We start from the raw sequence: 16592 nt of genomic DNA on the forward strand, positions 1-16592 counted from the left end.
ATTATAACAAAGGGGACTTCCCATCGGTTTCTCCGTGAGGGTTTGGCGGTAATGGGTTCCTTGGCGACAGAGTTAGTTCAAGGCAACAAGGCAGGTCGTATCTTCTACACTGGCGATTGTACGGGAATGGATCGCAAAACTCATTCGCGATTGTTCGTTGAGCAATTGGTGTATCTTGTCCATCTCGCGATTGTTGGTGAAGGGCACGCCGCTTAACGGTTGTGAACATCTACCAACAATCGCGATAACAATCGCGTCTTCTAATTGCACCCGAAGTTGAGCAACAATCGACCAAATAATATATATATAGAGCCATCCTCTGGTAGGATTTTCATCTTCTCTTCATCTCTTCATCATCACCAAGCTTCAGAGTTTCATACCACTCTTGAATCTTCTCTTCATCTCATTCATCACCACCAAGCTTCAGGGCTTTCACATCATACCTACTATTCATTTCTTTCATGTCTTCTTTCTTCATCGACCGCTGACTCTGGCGCACTATGTTGATTCCTGTCTACATGCACAGTAGGCAGGCATCAACCACATGCATGCTCATCGTTGATAGCGTGGCTATCTACACGGTAAGAATCCACTTGAAACCCCATTCAAAATTCCACCAGCTCATTCACAAACTGGACTAGCGATGCAGTGAAGGCTTACCTCGCCGCCTTTATTGGCTACCCTATCGCATTCGAGGGCTCGGCTACGGGCCACCGTGACCCCCTTTGTTCTCCCAGAGGTGTCGTGGCACAAGGCCATGGCGCCAAAGCTCATCTCATGCCAAGATAAGCGTGAGCACGCGTTCGAAGGCTATCAACGCGCTTACGTGTTGGTCCACCATGCTGCGCACCATCTTCGCCCAACGGGTTACAAACTCGGTATTGGCCGTCCGCTGTTTCGAAAGAACGAAAAGAAAGGCGCCAAGAAAGACGACGATAATGACGACAAGATCCAGCAGGAGGAAGAGGTAGAGAGCGACAACACTGTATTCGAGTTCAACCTTGATAAGGAGGTTATCAGGCGCCGCCTCACCAAAACTATTATGCGGGAGGGGGAATGATGATGATAATTATGAGGAGGAGGAGGGAGGAGGCAGAAACTGGAAATGGGAACTTTACAGCAATGGCCAGTTTTGTTAAGAAGACCACCAGACGCCACGTCACCAGGACAATCATGCAAAATAGAGACCTACTACCAGAAATCTTCAACCATTTTCATATGACCGACGTTTGCAGAGTTTGTAGACTCATTGAGCTCAAAACGTTGGGCGTCACCAGCCCGCTATGTCTAGTCCTGCTATTGAGTCGGTGCATGAGTCGTAGGGTATCAAGGACTCACCCGCTGAGTTCATGCCCACAGCAAACAGATGTTGCCTTTGGTGCCTGATATGGTAGAGGAAGCTATCCCTGGTTCACCACCAGCCAGGTTCTCATGTGCGTCTGCATTCGCGTCCTTTAGTCGCGTCGCATTACATGGTCTTGACGAGATCTTCGCTACTTTGAAATATCAATCATTGGTAGCTGACATTCCATTGAGGAAAGGACTACCATCTCCGACCAGTACAGACCAGTACGAGATCGGCGGCATAATTCATGTCTTCTTAGGAAGGCAGCTACATATTCGCCCTTGTGTTTGTTCCAGCAGAGTACATTGATTCCGCTCTATTCCTGTAGTCTACAGCCTTCATTCCTGGTGACTGCACCCTTTGCTGTGATAGCTACGCTTAGCGAAGTCTCGGCTTGTTGTAAGAACGGATCATGCACCACGGTCTATGGCCGGAGAAGATCATCGTATAATCATTCACCGACAGCAATCTCGTTAATGAGCAAACTACTCAATCGCAGTGACCTAGCTGTGGTCAGGAGGGATGGAGGCGCTGGTCCTTGCTCTCGTATACCGGTTCTCAATGAAGCCAGCTACTCGCAACTCGTCGCCGCAACGCTGCAGCGTTTGATAGAGCCACGAAATTTGTTCCACCTGTAGAATTGCTCGACGACCAGCATGGATCGTGGCGAAGACCGCCTAGATTTGCCTTACGATGCTGTGGTTGGATCAGGTCTAATTTGGGATTTCGGCGTCTTCCCCTTCATAAAGTCCCCGGAATTGACACAGGTGGCCCAGGCAGGTGCGTGCCACTGGGTCGCATCTAGCCTGGGCCCTAGGCATCAAATTAAATGACCAGGCTGTTGAGGTCATCGTGAGGCCATAATATTGAAATTGGGGGCCGGTGATTTGGGGGCCGGGCGCGGAGAGGTGGAATGAGTATAGAAACGAATAGGATGCCTAGCTAAACGACTTTACGGCCCCCAAGAACGGCCAGTGGAAAGTGGATGGGCTGTGCATACCTGCTCTCAAACGGGGAAAGAGGACGGCAGAGCGGCCGATCGGAGGATAGCACAAGCCTCATCCCGTGGCTTTGACGGCCGGGTCCGGTTCCGAAGTCATCTCAGGATCCGATTGTTCCAACTTTGGATATGTGGAATTGGTTTCTGGACCCTGCCTGCAACATGGCATATACTTGCAGCGAAGGAGCAGCACATTGCACATCTGAGACCGTGGCGAAGCCTATCTGGTTGACCAGCACTTGCCTCTTTGGGATACTAGCCAGCGACTTGAGGCACATGAGTGGCTTGGGAGTCTCTTGGCCTTATCCAGTGATCTTGTTCGCCAATAGCTGAGGATATTCGTGGCACTTCTCACAGCTCGGCGATCCATCCCGCTTGAACCCGCCGAATGGCAGAGTGGGTTAGGTGAAACAAACAAACCACCGATTAGGGGCCAGACCTTTAATCTCTAACGACTGGGGCGATTCCAGACTTGATAGGGCTGTGCCTCCCACGTGGAAGGATCGAAATGCGCAACACCCACGCTCCCACTGCCGATTGGTCATTCCCATGTTCCAGGGACCCGGTAACTTTGCCACACAAGCAAGGCCAATGATATCGTATCTAGCACTGGATAGAATTGGACTCATCTGCACCATTTCTGGTTATCCTTGTGTCGGCGGGAGTATACTGTCGGATCCTGCTCGGACCCCAGAATGGCGAGGCTTTCTTCCACAGAGATGCAAGCCTTCATCCGCAGTCGTTCAATGCGTCGAGGTGTCTTCATATCATTTTCCGCCGTTGACAGCGAGCTATAATCGGAACGTATAAACAGAACTGCGGATCCACCATGGTCGCGCCCGAGGTTGAAGACTTGCATTCCTGACGGAGTTTCTGGCGATCAGGAGGATCGTGGCTTTGATACGAACAGTGCTGTTTTCAGAAGCCCAGGAGGAACAGGTTAGACCCATGTGTTTCTCAACCCATCTAACCAGATCCCATGATTTGCCTTTCTCTACCACGGTTTCGTCTTAAACGTATTGAATCTTAAGCAAGCTGCTTAATCCATGGCTAGTGACAGAAAGAAGTGGAGTAATAGCCGCCTTCGTGATTTGATGGCCTGCATAGAGAGTCACTATGTCACACAGAGGGCTGGACCTATATCACTGATATTATTATGCGGCTGACTGAAGCAATACGAGAGCGCTGGAATGCCCTATTGTAATCCAGCTAGGTAGAAACCGTAACGCATATCTTAGGAAGCGTTGTCATGGTTGCTCTCTTCTGATACAGTTCAATTGGCATATAAAGAAATATCTCCTTGCGTTGATCTCTTCACCATCTAGCCAATAGGCGTTGATAAAATTCAAATTCACGCCTCTTGAATGCATTGAGCATAGCCGGTCTGTATCGCGGCAATTGTCACGAGACTGCAACATGCGGGAGGGGCGTGGACGTAGTTAATAGACTCATCGAACTACGTCCACGACCTCTTACTTCCCCAGACTTCTAGTTGTCTTCTTGAGAGGGTTAGGGAAGAGCGCCGTAGCTAAAGTTGCCAAAAGTTTTGGTGGTGTGCTGGATATTCTCCGTGCATGAATTTGGGTATCACAAGAGATCATACCGAGGCAGTACCGCCAAAGGGGGGAAAAAAAAAAGGAGGCAACCAAATGGCACCAAGGGAGCCTGGTCGTATAGTTAAACGACTGGGAAGACCGGGTGCCGGCGTAAGATGGTGTCAATCCGGCCGAGCCTGGCTTTCAGCTCCGGATGGGTGCGCCTGTTAATATGATGCGGTCCGAATCCAAACAGGTAGCTGAGGTTCGTGAATCGTCAACAGTACGCCATAATAAGCCGTCACATAAAGAGTTGGGAGCAAAGCTTGTTCAACAAAGCACGTATGCCTCATTTCTCTGGTGAGTTCTACTTCACACCCATGTTCCACGGCTGGCCAACGCCCCGTCAAGGAGGCTTCAGTCCAATGCCATGTAGTATGGATATGTAAAGTGGGCTTTTCAGAGAAACAAGGGCAGAGCTGCCATTGTCCTCGAACCCCGGCTCAGCTGATGTACCCGGCAGTCCCATTGCAGTAGCCCATAATGGAGAGATCCCTGTATCGACCCTGAGCGCCCGTTCGGGAATGCGACAGCTTGTCATCAAACTTACTTTGCGATCATGGACACGGCGATGGCTGCCGCAGCTTGCCGGCCGTGTCTCGCGGATGCAGTGTTGCGAAAGTCTTTTGATAGCTCGTGACGCCGTGACTGCGCAGAAAGATGACAGCTTTTTGGCCGTTCTTTCGAGGCTGATGTGCCATTGTGGCTGGCCCAAGCCTCAATTTGGAGCTTAAAGGATCCGGGCTAAACCAGATCAGGGCATATTCTTCACGGATCCCAGGGCAGTAGCGCTTCTCAATCGACCTGCTTCATGTCTTGTACCGTGTAGGCCGTAGGGTATAGTAGCAGCGAGCTATGGTGATGGCCTTGGGGGCCTCGGGAGGTGTCTGCCGCGACCTGCTCCTTTCCCTCCAAGCCAGGGCACTCGAGCTTCAAGGGAATGGTCACGGTGGTCTGCACAATACGAGCACGCGTCCGTCCATGTGACGGGATATGATGTCAGGGAGTGCCATCTGCTTGAGAGTCGTTGTTCATTATCATGGTGCTGCTGCCTGATCTGCCTGGTCTTGCCTGGTCTGCCTGCAGACTAGTTCCGAATATGCCCCAAGTTACTCATAGGTGCGTGAGTTATTAAGAGATTCCACCGGCGTCTCCGGTCCTCCCGGTGGGGCGACGGGGCCTTTGCCGGAGTGGCGACTGTCCCGTACTTGTCTCCCGTCATGTTCCGCTTACAATTCTGTATCGAGAGCTTGGAAGCTGGTCGATCTGCTGCGAGGAGATCTTGGGCGGACGAGCTCCTCGAGTTAGCACGGATGATCATCAGACAGGTTCCGTGGTGGCGCAGTAGCAAAAATACAAGCTGCGACCGAGAGGTACTATGTAATAGCGGCCCAGCATAAGACAGACAGGGCCCGGGACGACGGGCGATTGGACGACTACCGACGGCCCTAGCAATCCCCGCAATAACGGCCTTGGCCGTTTGGTGGTTGGCCGTTGATAGCATAGGCGGTTTTAGTGACCGGTTGCTTTGCTGAAGAAGTCAGTCCGACCCGTGCTGGCAGATGGGTGTAACATGCACGACTCATAATGGTAGATAGGTGTAACATGCACGACTGTGTCACGAAGATGCAGAGAGGAGTAGGCGGCTGCAGCTACCTAGCGACCAGGCAGAACCAAACGGGCGTTTCGGTGTCGTCTGTTAGCCTAAACTATCATTCACCTCCCTGCTGCATGGTGTTGACCAGATGAGGGTTGCCAGTCGTACTGGTATCGTATCGCATCTCATCGTGTGTACTTCTGATCTGCAGACGTCGACAACCCAACCGCAGTGTCACTGAGATGCCGCCAGGATTCAACAATGGGCGCTCAATGCTTCTTGCGGGATTGGACACACGACCCTCATTGCGCCGCACGGTAAATTCACTGCGGAATGGAGTTCGGTGAAGAAAAGAGTCTTTGGACCCCAGTCTCGGCCGGTCAGGCAATCCTGCCGTGGTGCCTTTGGCGACGTTTGCTCCACCTGTGAATCACTTGCTGCAATTGAGCTTCGCCAGCTACAATCTTGCCCTGGTGCTATACTGTACGAGATGAAGCACGTTGACCGCAGCAAGGAGGATGAGTCGCCTAGCCATCCAGGAGGCGACGCATCCTGATGGCATCGGCTGATGATACGTCCCAGGGTTCTCGTCGATTGCCGGCTTCGGCTATCTACTTTGTTTGCTGACGATGAGACCGGCCCAGGGGGGCCTCACTGGTTCAGAAGCCGGACCCAAGGGTCTGGTCGGGGTGGGAAGCCACGGCGATCAGGGCGGCCAGGGCAGCCAAAATGCGAAACGATCGACTGCCTATAAGGCAGACTGATCTGAATCGAGTCAATTCTGAGACATACACATACACACACAGGTATGAATACTTGCAGATGCCAAGGATTTGCATGGGCCACACTGCGGCCGCTATTGGGTAAGGACCGAATCGTAGGTGGGCAATTACCCGCATGGCAGCGACCCATCAATCTGGCGTGCAGCACCCACTACACGCCCATTACAAGGTACGGTACCTACCTTACAGCGAATGCAGTTCAGTTGGCGTCAAAGTCGGTTTATAGGCTGCATATTGTACACCAGTCATTGAAATTGTAGTTGAGTTCCCGTGTGCACCATCCATGGGCAGTCATGAAGCTGCTTGCTCTTGACGATTGGCGTGTTCACAGGCAAAACGAATTGGTGGCGCACGGGGCATGCTATACTTCTGTGCTATACTGGCAAGGAACGACTTCGTCCTCGAGAACGAGAAATGGCTCCCAAGAGTCAAAAATGACCCCGCATTTCTGAGAATCAAGTCCTTACGCTTACGGTACGTGTGCGCAAATGCCTCGGGTCAAGAACTCGATTTGCAGGTAATGGTCATTAATGGTGCTGCTGGCTATCAAGGGAGATATCTGCCATCCGTACGACAACCAATGACGCATCCAAAAGGCTTGTGTAACATAGAACCCCTGCAGCACAGCCCAGCCTTATGGACCCCGCTGGCTGGAAAAGAATCGTCAGCAACATGATGACACTGGACCTAATCGGGCAATGCATACTAATTTCAGCATCGTGCCTCTCTCGCTTCTATGCACAGAACCTTTCCACGATGAAGTTTTGCCATGTCCGTCTGACTGAATGCTGCTAACCCTGGTCGCTGATACTCGCGGTTTGCCAAACCGGAGAAGATTATTGTGGTCGTCCCACCATCGATACAAGCGCCGTCATCATCATCAGCAACAGCATAATTTTTTTCTGTAATTCCAAATATGGCTCAGAAACAATGCAGGCCGGCGATGCTCTCGCTGACCACCTTGGGCCTGCGAGTACCTTCACGCATGTTTCTATCTATACAATTGATGTGTACCTTCAACCGTCAGCATACACGCACGGAACTAGTTCGCCGGCTACCTCTTGTGATGGAGCATGCGAGGCGCTTCAGGTACCCTGTAGTAGGCGTGCCCTAGTGGGGTTAGATTTGGGTCAAGCGCGTCTTTTGAGACACTGCTATTTGCTATTCGAAGAGGCAATCTGGTAATTCAGTGTCGATTCTGGACGGTGGCTGTTCTAGAACTTGTGCAGGAGGGGGGAGACAAGGGCTTTGTTCTTTGGTCCAGACTGTGATGTCCTCGTGTTAGAGTTTCCCATTGCTGCACCCGTGGACGTGTCTCACTGTCGGCTAATTCGATGGCGGTTCGGATCCTACAACATAGGCGCCCCCGCGGCAAATAGAGGTTTTGACCGGATGTGCAGGCCCAAGTCATTTCAGACTTTCCTAGACTTGTCTATCTGTTTTATGGTTCAGGCCGTGTCCAGCAAGTCCGACCGCATCTCGGAGCGCTCTTCCAGCCCGGGTCAGTCTGCGTCTGTCCATGGTCCATGGACAGAACTCGCTGGAGCCTGTCTGCGGGCCACATAATCAGCGGCTTTCCAATGTGGAAATACCTCAGGCCAACCTAGCTAGACTAGATGCACAAGTAAGTGGTCCGGAATAGTATCGAGCTTGGCCAAGCCCTCGAAATCAAACGGTTTCGAAAGCTTTGGCGTGTGCTCACTTCCTATTCCAGCAATCGCGGGTCCATTCTTAGGCTCCTCGCATGGGTTGTCGGCAGCTGTGGGCGACCGCAGATTGGTGGGTTTCCGGGTACCTACCTCACCCACCTAGGTACCCTGGAGGCGAGCTAAGGTAACCACCTACACAGCAGCTACCTAGGTAAGCTGGGTACCTGCTGGGGGGTTGCCCACGCTACCCCCCCTGGGGACAGGTACCTAGGTAGATGTCCAGTCCTGCGCGGTGGATCTGCTTCTCAGCCCTGCCGATGGTGCCCGTGCTGCGTTTCTGCGTAACTGCTGTCCAGTAGACCGGCGATCAGCTCGCACAAGATGCAGATGTACTCTGCAAGGGCTTCAGAACACCGCATGAGCCTGGTGCAGGTCTGATCGGCTCAACCACACCGTCCAACGACCTTGAACACCCCGGGGGCCCTCCGTTAGGGGAACCAAGGGAGCCTCCAACGGCCCGGCGGTATGACTCTTCGCCCGCTCGCTGGCAGGCCTGCATTTCTCAGCAAGCCCGTCCGATCCACCACCCAGGTACAGGTATGCAGCCCATCTGCATTGGCGTCGTACAGAAGGCTGTCGGCGCCAGGTTGCCAGGGTCTGCCATGTACCACGAGACACCCCACCCGCTGGACTCATCTCACCCTGACTGCTCCAAAAACGAACGGTTTCCATCCGCCCACACTAGTCGTTGCTCTATACCCTCTTGAACCCCCAAGGCCCGTCGCTGCGCCTTTACTCATCATGGCAAGGCACTTCGACCCTGCGCCATCTTTCCCTGTCCCATCATCTCTTGGGGACAGTCTGCATGGGACTCGCATGCAAGATGCAGCCCTTAGTCAACTGCTACTGGGACTGTCAGATAATTTCGTCACTGCTGCCTTCACACGCCCTCTCGAGAGAGGTGGCAGGCGTCCGCAGGCTCCAGGCTATAAGGCTGCGATGCCTTCGACATCCTCGGCCATGAAAGCCACGTTGGACTCACTGTCACTTGCATCTATCTTTCCCTACCGAGTACTTTTGTTTCCTTTCGTATCCCTTCCTACGTCTGCTTCCGTGCGTCTTAATATCTCGTTGCCAAATCCAAAGAGAGAAAAAAACCCAAACACTACCTACTGCTACCCGCCTGTGCTGTTTCTGTTGTTCAGTCGTTCCACATAGGCAACCCAATCTCAAGAAAAAGAAAGAAAAAAACAAACAGACTGCCCGTTGCCGTCCCTGCACACCCTGACGAGAGACTTACACGACCAATTGCCCCTCCCCCGCCGCATCCCATCCCACCTGATCCTGACCAAAACGTCGAGCCGGCCCGTCTGAGCTCATCATCCTCCAAGATGTGCTACCAGCTAGTGGAGCTCTACTCGCAGTGCCGTTGCCTATACTATCAGCACGCGGTTGACCGATGCGCTTCCTACGGCCGACGAGGCCACGGAATCACGAGACGGACGATTCTGGTCGGTTATGCCTGTCAAGACCATACGGCCTCGAGCCACTACGGCAACTACGCATCGGCGCAGTCATACTCAGACTCAGGCTACTACAGTGGCCATTCTCACAAGAGCTCACGGCGACATCGGTGAAACGTCTTGTCTTCGATATCTGGCCGCTGCGCCTGGCATTCACCACCACTGCTGATGTTCCAATTTGAGCATTGGGTCTCTTACCTCTACTCCTTCAGGCCGAGAGTCGTATCGCCATCACGCCGGCCTTCGCAGCTGTCAATGCTGTTTGTAGGCCACGACCGCATCATGTCGACATCTACTCCGCCCGCGCTACAACGACCCGATGACGCTTAAGACTTCTGCTCTGATGCTCCCTACCGAGAGAATCACAGACTCAGCGTTCACTATCGAAGACGCGGCATTTTGCCACGAGAGGCTCTGTTTTCCTATTGGAGGAAGAGAGGTGGATTGAGAACGTCGTCCACGCCCGTCACGACTCTGCACATCCATGGATGGCATGCATGACGATCACGATTGGACGCTCAGTCCCCGGGATGGTTTTATGTGTTTGGCTTTTGGCATTGGTTTCTAGCGGGATAGCATAGCGTCGGCAGGGGTACACTTGCATTGGGTTCAGATGGGCACACGACTCGGAGGACTTCTCGACTGGAGGCCTGCTTCCGCTCATTACGATGTTTCGGAAGCTACCACGACTTCTGCGAGGGTTGATGCCCGTTATTTTCTCTTCTTTTCAAAAGCATAGGGTTGGGTCATTGCATGGAGCTCGGGCAGGACTATACCAGGCGTTTTCGGGCGGATGACGGCAGTCTCTTCCATTGCCAGGAAGCAGAGGATACATGCGGTTTGCTGGTCCAACTTTGTTTTATTTTTCTTGTTTCGTTTGGGTTTTCATGTCATCTCATCTCGTTTTCTGAACTTTTCTCCCCCCTACCACAGCTTTGAGCATTGTTTGTGTATTAACATCAACCATGTCTGGGACTGCTCAGGCAGCATCTCATGTATTCTAGATCCTTACGACAGCCTGCAAGACACCAGTGCAAATGCTGGAAAGGGATGCGGGTCACGCCCTTCAGGACGTTTGCTGGTTCTCTTGCATGGCCTGGAACGTTTGGTCTCGGGTATCCACCCTCTGTATTTTTCTCTCGATGTACCTCCGTCAGGCTACGGAGCAGGAAAGACGTTTAGAAGACCATAGATTCGAAGCTCCCACTGAGCAAACAGAGGGCAAGAGGTAGAATGTCACATGTCGATGTTGAACAGCTACATAATAATATATTACGATTCAAAATTGTGAGATACAGACTTCTTCTACCAGTCAACAGCAATGCGGACTTGACACTCGACACCATCATGAGCACGCCACACTTAGCGGTACTTGAGCGGTGTCAGCGAGGACTATGGTGTTTGCACAACTGCTAGGTAACGCTGGATAGATGCAGGCATCTTAGAACTGAGCTACTATAACTAGGCTATCAAGGGCTCCTTCAACCAAGCACCCAAGAATACGACGAGGAGCCGAGTAAGTGGCGGCAGGGCCACCCAGGACTTGCTCACCGAGGGAAATCGGTTTCGGAGAGCTGGACTGTCTTATACTATTTCGAGAGACGTCGTCTGTCACAGCCGCGGGAAAACGCCGTTTCTGGCCCCCAATTGGTTTACAACACGTTCCTGCTTTGTTGCAGAAGCGGCGATCGGCAGTTCGCCTTGCGCTAAGACACCCCAGTTCAGATGAAGGGCATCAATCAGCCTACCCCGTATTCTGGGAAGGAAGGATTTCGTGGGCCAGCTTCCCACCATCTTGGCAGTGCCGGTGTCACAACGCCGCCAAGACTGGAACATGGGATGAGGTTTCCACGGTTAGCCCTCAGCGCAGGTCCATATGGCCGGTATGCATGCAATCCAACCACACTGCGGCATTTGATGGGTCCCAACGGAGTGGGTGTGCTCTAGTGATTGTGGTAGAGCTATGCACGTTCCCAACTCTGTCACTGCGAGATGCATAGTTACGAGCAGGGCAGGGCTGGTCAACTAGCTCCAATGGTGGTGGGGTTTACTGTTATTGGACACAACTATTTATAGGAGCTTGACCTGTGCTTCTAACCCCGACTGGGAGAAGAAGAAACAAAACCCAGAGTTCCACAGTGGCAGACTAGACGAAGCATCACTACGCGACACTAGGTGTTCTCAATCAGTTGCCAAGTTCTCCTGAGCCTCACGCTGAAGATATCTGCGGCCTATTATTCCCCCAGATCTCTTGTCAGAGACGGAGGCAACCAGACCGTGATAGGCGCTGCTGACGCCGTTAGCCGCGCTGGGTCTGACAGGTACAGGGGTTCGCTAGCGAGCACTATGTAAGCAAATTCTGCCCAGATCCAGCTAGGTTGGGGTCCAAATTTGGATCTCGCAGTGCCTGCCCCGATGTTACGCTGACGAGGTGTCTCTGGTGAGGGTGTCTCCCCAAACAATGGATGACGCACGCAAAATCGAGATCATTCTACCGCTCGACCACGGAACTGGAAAGCACTGTTTCCACGTGTGCTGACTGCAGCGGATGCAACCCCTAGTGATCATGCGATGTGTGTCTGGCCCGCGGGCGAGAGCCGCTGCATGGCCACCACTAGTTGCTCTCCAAGACGTGCCATTCACTCCCGTCTTTGCGTTGGATCACCATGTACAAGCTAAACGAACCACAGTTGTAGAACAGACTCTAAGCCGAAAGGGACTCAACAGTGCCCGGTCCGCTAACTCGGAGCGGAGATAGGACGTGGCGTATGACACCGCGCTGTCGAATTAGATTTCGGGAATCGGCTATTTCCATTCTTGGACACCTTGGCTCCTGGTCAGACTATTTAATGCAACGGCACTTGGAAATCCTGCTGACCAGGTGAGTCGCCGTTCCTGTCAATCCGACAGGCTGAAACCTGGTTCTATCTTCAGAGCAAGTGAGGCCCCAGCCTTCCCATTGGTTTCTCGCCCGTGAGTGACTAGGGAACTACGCATTGCCATGCCACTCCTGCCACTCTCCTCCGATACGATAAGCCTATCCCAAGCTCCAGGAAACACGATACCCTCGCCATGGCTTTTCTTCATATCGGCCCTACCCGCAAGGCAGAGCAGTTCGTGTCTTGAACAGGGTGGAGGCGCAAGCTGCCGCTGCGGGTCATTTAGTCGCCGAGGCAGTAGATAGTTTATTTCCTTACTCACGGGGGTGTCCGCCGCAAATTTGATTCTGCCGGTAACTCAAGAGTGAGATACGCACCAAACGGAGTTCTCACTGCATCGCAAGACCGGTCAAGCTAAACCCTTCTCCTACAATAGCTTGATATAGACCTATGCCAAGGACTGCACCATTTCAACGTGGTACTGAACCTGATGCGAACTTCCTGACCCATTGTGTAGATCAAATGTAGTCTGTCCGTGTTACTCAAAGCTCTCGGAAGCGAACTGCGGCTTCTCGCAAGAAGTACAACACTGTCCTTACGATTGTCATACCAAGCCCTGCCTGTAGGTAAGCACCAGCCCTTGCCGGTGGCACCACAAACCCGGGAGACACCACGTGGAAAGAGGGGTACTAATGGCCCCCAAGGAGCTGTCCAACACGAACGGGAATGAGACGCGATGGATCCCCATCCCGACAGTTTGGAAGCGGGAATATGTGAACTTGGGGGGACTGCGCCAGGGGTTTGGGGCCGACTGAGGCGGGCGGGCAAGCCTACGCGGATAGAAGCCGGGCGGGCGGCTCATCACCCGCGGCGTGTGAGACCCATGACAGGAAACAGCGAATTGGATTTGCGGAAGACCACTTATTGTTTGCTCTCCAATGCGCAGGTTAACAACCATCACAAGGAGTGATGAAATTAATAAATAACAGCATGCAGCAGGCCCCCGACCATTGGTCTGGCACTACCCATGGCCTCGAAACCTGAAACGACTATAATTGGCATACATGCAATGCAGTATTATGAACTTCAGGTTTCTTTTTCGGGTCTTCACCGGTTGCAGATCAACACATGGCCCCGGTAAAAAGTACAAGTATTCTTGGTGCTTATCAGGTTCGGAAAATGGCAAGAGAGGAAAGGGCCTCACACTCTGAAGCAAACGGGTTTGGGCCATGCAAGAGATTCAAGACGCAGGCAGTGGAAGGGCCGCATGCAGTACTGTTTCTCCAAGTCAACACAGAGGACGCAACTTCGCATGGAAGTGGATAGGCGTGACAAGGGGTCTACCTATAATGCTGCCATGTCTGTGTCTAGTATGGAGTATGCAGTCAATTACTTTGTAGCAAGTGGCGCTAAACGAAGCACATTTCACAGTGCCAGGGTCTGAACCTGACTAGGATGCCTGGATATAGTTGACGAGAACAACAAGAAAAGAAAACTGAGAGCAATATTATTTCCGAAACTGCAAATCAGCCTTGATCGACCTTGCAACTAGCACACGCGGGGTATGAAGCTGAGGCAATCTATCCCTCTCCCTGAGTAAAGGGTGTCCGAACCAAGAGTTCGGACATCGCTAAAGGCCCCCCACTTCTGTACCTCCGTCGCGCTTTCGCAACCAACCCAACGCGCTTGTAGCAAACAAGCTGTGGGAAGTTGGGGATGAAAGACGAGAAATCTCATCATCCACCGCAGACAACTCTAGACGCATCACAGCAGTGACCGCTGAGGGTGAACGATCTGGCATAGAACATGCGAGCTGCTGGTGCACAAGAATGCCCGTGGTGATCCCAACCTCCGACCAGCTGCAGAGAGGCCAGGCGCTTTATAAGGCGGGCAATCTCATCGAGGCCTCACAATGTTTCAAGTCGGTAAGTTGTCGATAAGAAAAATACTGGCGCGCTCTGTTAGCTATGTGCTGATTTGATCAAGATAATCAAGAACTGCTCGGGCTGCAAGGCAGGGAAGCCCAGCGTTCTCTGCGAGTGCAATGACCTGCTAGCTGCTTGCCAGAATCGCACGCTGGCGGACGTGCTGCGCAAACCGTGCAGATGTCCACAGCGGGCTCATATGCGTTGCAAAGAGGATGGCCACGTATCTGCTCTCGCGAACCTGGTCATGGTTGCGGTGAAGGCCAAGGATTACAAGCGTGGTCTCGTGTACGCTCAGAATCTGGTTTATCTGGCCCCTCGCGACCCCAGAGGCTACCTACGACTTGGACAAGTCTTGCGTCTCGTCGACCGACACCGCACCGCCCTGGGTGTGTACCAGCAGGGAATCGTGCTCGTGGCCAAGGCCAAGCCTGACCACCCGGGGCTCAAGACGCTGCAGGACCAAGCAGAGATTGTACGGAAGCTGGTCTCCCAGGTCGATCCCATAGAGACACTGCCAGCTGAACTGATCAACCTGGTCTTCAGCCATCTGAGCACAAGGGAGCTCTGGTAAGTGCCCACGCCAAATTTCGGACTCGTTCTTTGCGAGGATCTGTGCCTGACGTCGTATAGTCGCTTCCTTCGTGTTTCCAAGAGCTGGAAGGCATTCCTGGAGAGCTCAGCAGCCAAACCTCTATGGCTATCGCAACACTACGACGTTAAGAGCAGGTTCTTCAAGAAGCCCAAACCGCAGACCACACAGAAGTATCTGGTGACCTACCCCGGCGGGCAGCTGAAGCATTTGGTCCTGGACCAGCTTGACACAGTCTCCCACGGCGACAAAGTCTTCATAATGCTGTCCGCGCTGCCTCGACTTGAAACGTTCATACTTCACGGTAGCGCCACCCTGACAGGTAACCTACCACCTATAGGGAAGCTGCCGAAACTCAAAGTTCTCTCGTTAGCCGCTTCGATTCGGATCGAATGTGCACACCTGAACCGTCTTATCGCTGCTAGTGCTAATACCTTGGAGGAACTGGCTGTTATGGGCTGTCCCTACGGTCACGGGGAATCACAGCGCGTGGACTGGCCACAGCTTCCGAACCTGCGCACCCTCAAGCTTGTATCCCCAGGAATAGGCACACCATTCGTTGACATGGAGACAGTAATGTGCCGAACGCCGAATGTCGAGAATGTGTTGCTTGACGCAATCCAGTTTGGTAGAAATCGCGCCAACGACGAACGGCCGGATGGGCCCCTTTGGCCACACCTGCGTCGTGTAGCTCTGGGCCCCGGCTTTCACGTCACTCGCGACATGCGATTCCCGGCACTGTCCGAGGCGGTCACCGAACTCGTGCTCGAGAACGACTCCATACTACACGTGTGCACCAGTTTGGAGAGTGCGCCGGAGGACATGGAGCTCACCATGATATTCTCGCGTCCTTCCAACATCATTTCGGTGGGCATTCCTCATCTCCCGAGGCTCGAGACGCTCGTTCTTAGAGGTCGGTACCCTCTGACCCCTGAGGCCTTCCAACTTCTGGCGCAGCCCTCGGTTGCGAGCGATTCCCTCCGTCATCTATATCTCAGTCCCTTCCCTTGGCAGGCTCTGAACGTCCCGGGGGGACTGGAGTGGGCCAGGCCCAGCGAGGATCAGACCGGCCTGGAGGTCCTAAACGCAAACTACCTGATCGGGGAGGTCGGCCGCCATATCGAAGACCCCGACGAAGCCCTGGTCCGTCTTTGCGATCACTTTCCGAACCTCAAGGATCTGGATATCGGAGCTGAGACTGTGTCGCCCATCACCCTGGGTCGCCTTCTCGAGAAGACCAAGATCACCAATCTCTACCACTACCAAGGCGCTCTGATGACGGAGCTAAGAGACTGGGCCAAGACCATTAGCAAGAATGTTACACAGGGGAAGAATCCCAAGAACTTGGGAAGCTTGGAACCGGATTGGCCTACATGAAGTGGGACTGCAGAGTTGAGCGTTCTGACTTGGCTGTATTACGACCCCACAGGACTTTTGGTAAATGTTGTGCTGGATCTACCTATAAAACTACCTAAGAACATACTCCCACGCTTGTTCAGCTAGAAATAACTACTTGTCAGACGCTTTCCGTCTTGCGGCAGATATACTCCAAAGCGCACACGATAAGAACCTCTACCCGAGAGACGATGCAAGATGTAAAGTTTCGTGGTTGACCCAGTAGTTAACTGCCGTGAACGCTGTTGTCGTTGATAGCACAACTACTACCTGTAGAACAGCTGACAGAACTCGAACTTGAGAAACAGCC

General features: G+C 52.9%; 2 protein-coding genes across 2 annotated transcripts; both read left to right on the forward strand.

The window, feature by feature from the left end:
- Positions 1-757: 757 nt before the first annotated feature.
- Positions 758-1060, forward strand: JN550_011405 (uncharacterized protein; the record flags this gene model as incomplete). The annotated part of the gene is made up of 1 exon (XM_049309766.1): positions 758-1060. One exon carries the CDS (start codon positions 758-760, stop codon positions 1058-1060), a length of 303 nt encoding a protein of 100 aa, XP_049166635.1.
- A 13139-nt stretch (positions 1061-14199) lies between these two features.
- JN550_011406 (uncharacterized protein) lies at positions 14200-16264 on the forward strand (the record flags this gene model as incomplete). Its single annotated transcript, XM_049309767.1, has 3 exons — positions 14200-14295; positions 14357-14865; positions 14929-16264. 3 exons carry the CDS (start codon positions 14200-14202, stop codon positions 16262-16264), a joined length of 1941 nt encoding a protein of 646 aa, XP_049166636.1.
- Positions 16265-16592: the final 328 nt, after the last annotated feature.

The sequence above is a fragment of the Neoarthrinium moseri genome, assembly GCF_022829205.1.
Source record: "Neoarthrinium moseri strain CBS 164.80 chromosome Unknown scaffold67_Wmoseri_CBS_16480, whole genome shotgun sequence".
Classification (NCBI taxonomy): domain Eukaryota; kingdom Fungi; phylum Ascomycota; class Sordariomycetes; order Amphisphaeriales; family Apiosporaceae; genus Neoarthrinium; species Neoarthrinium moseri.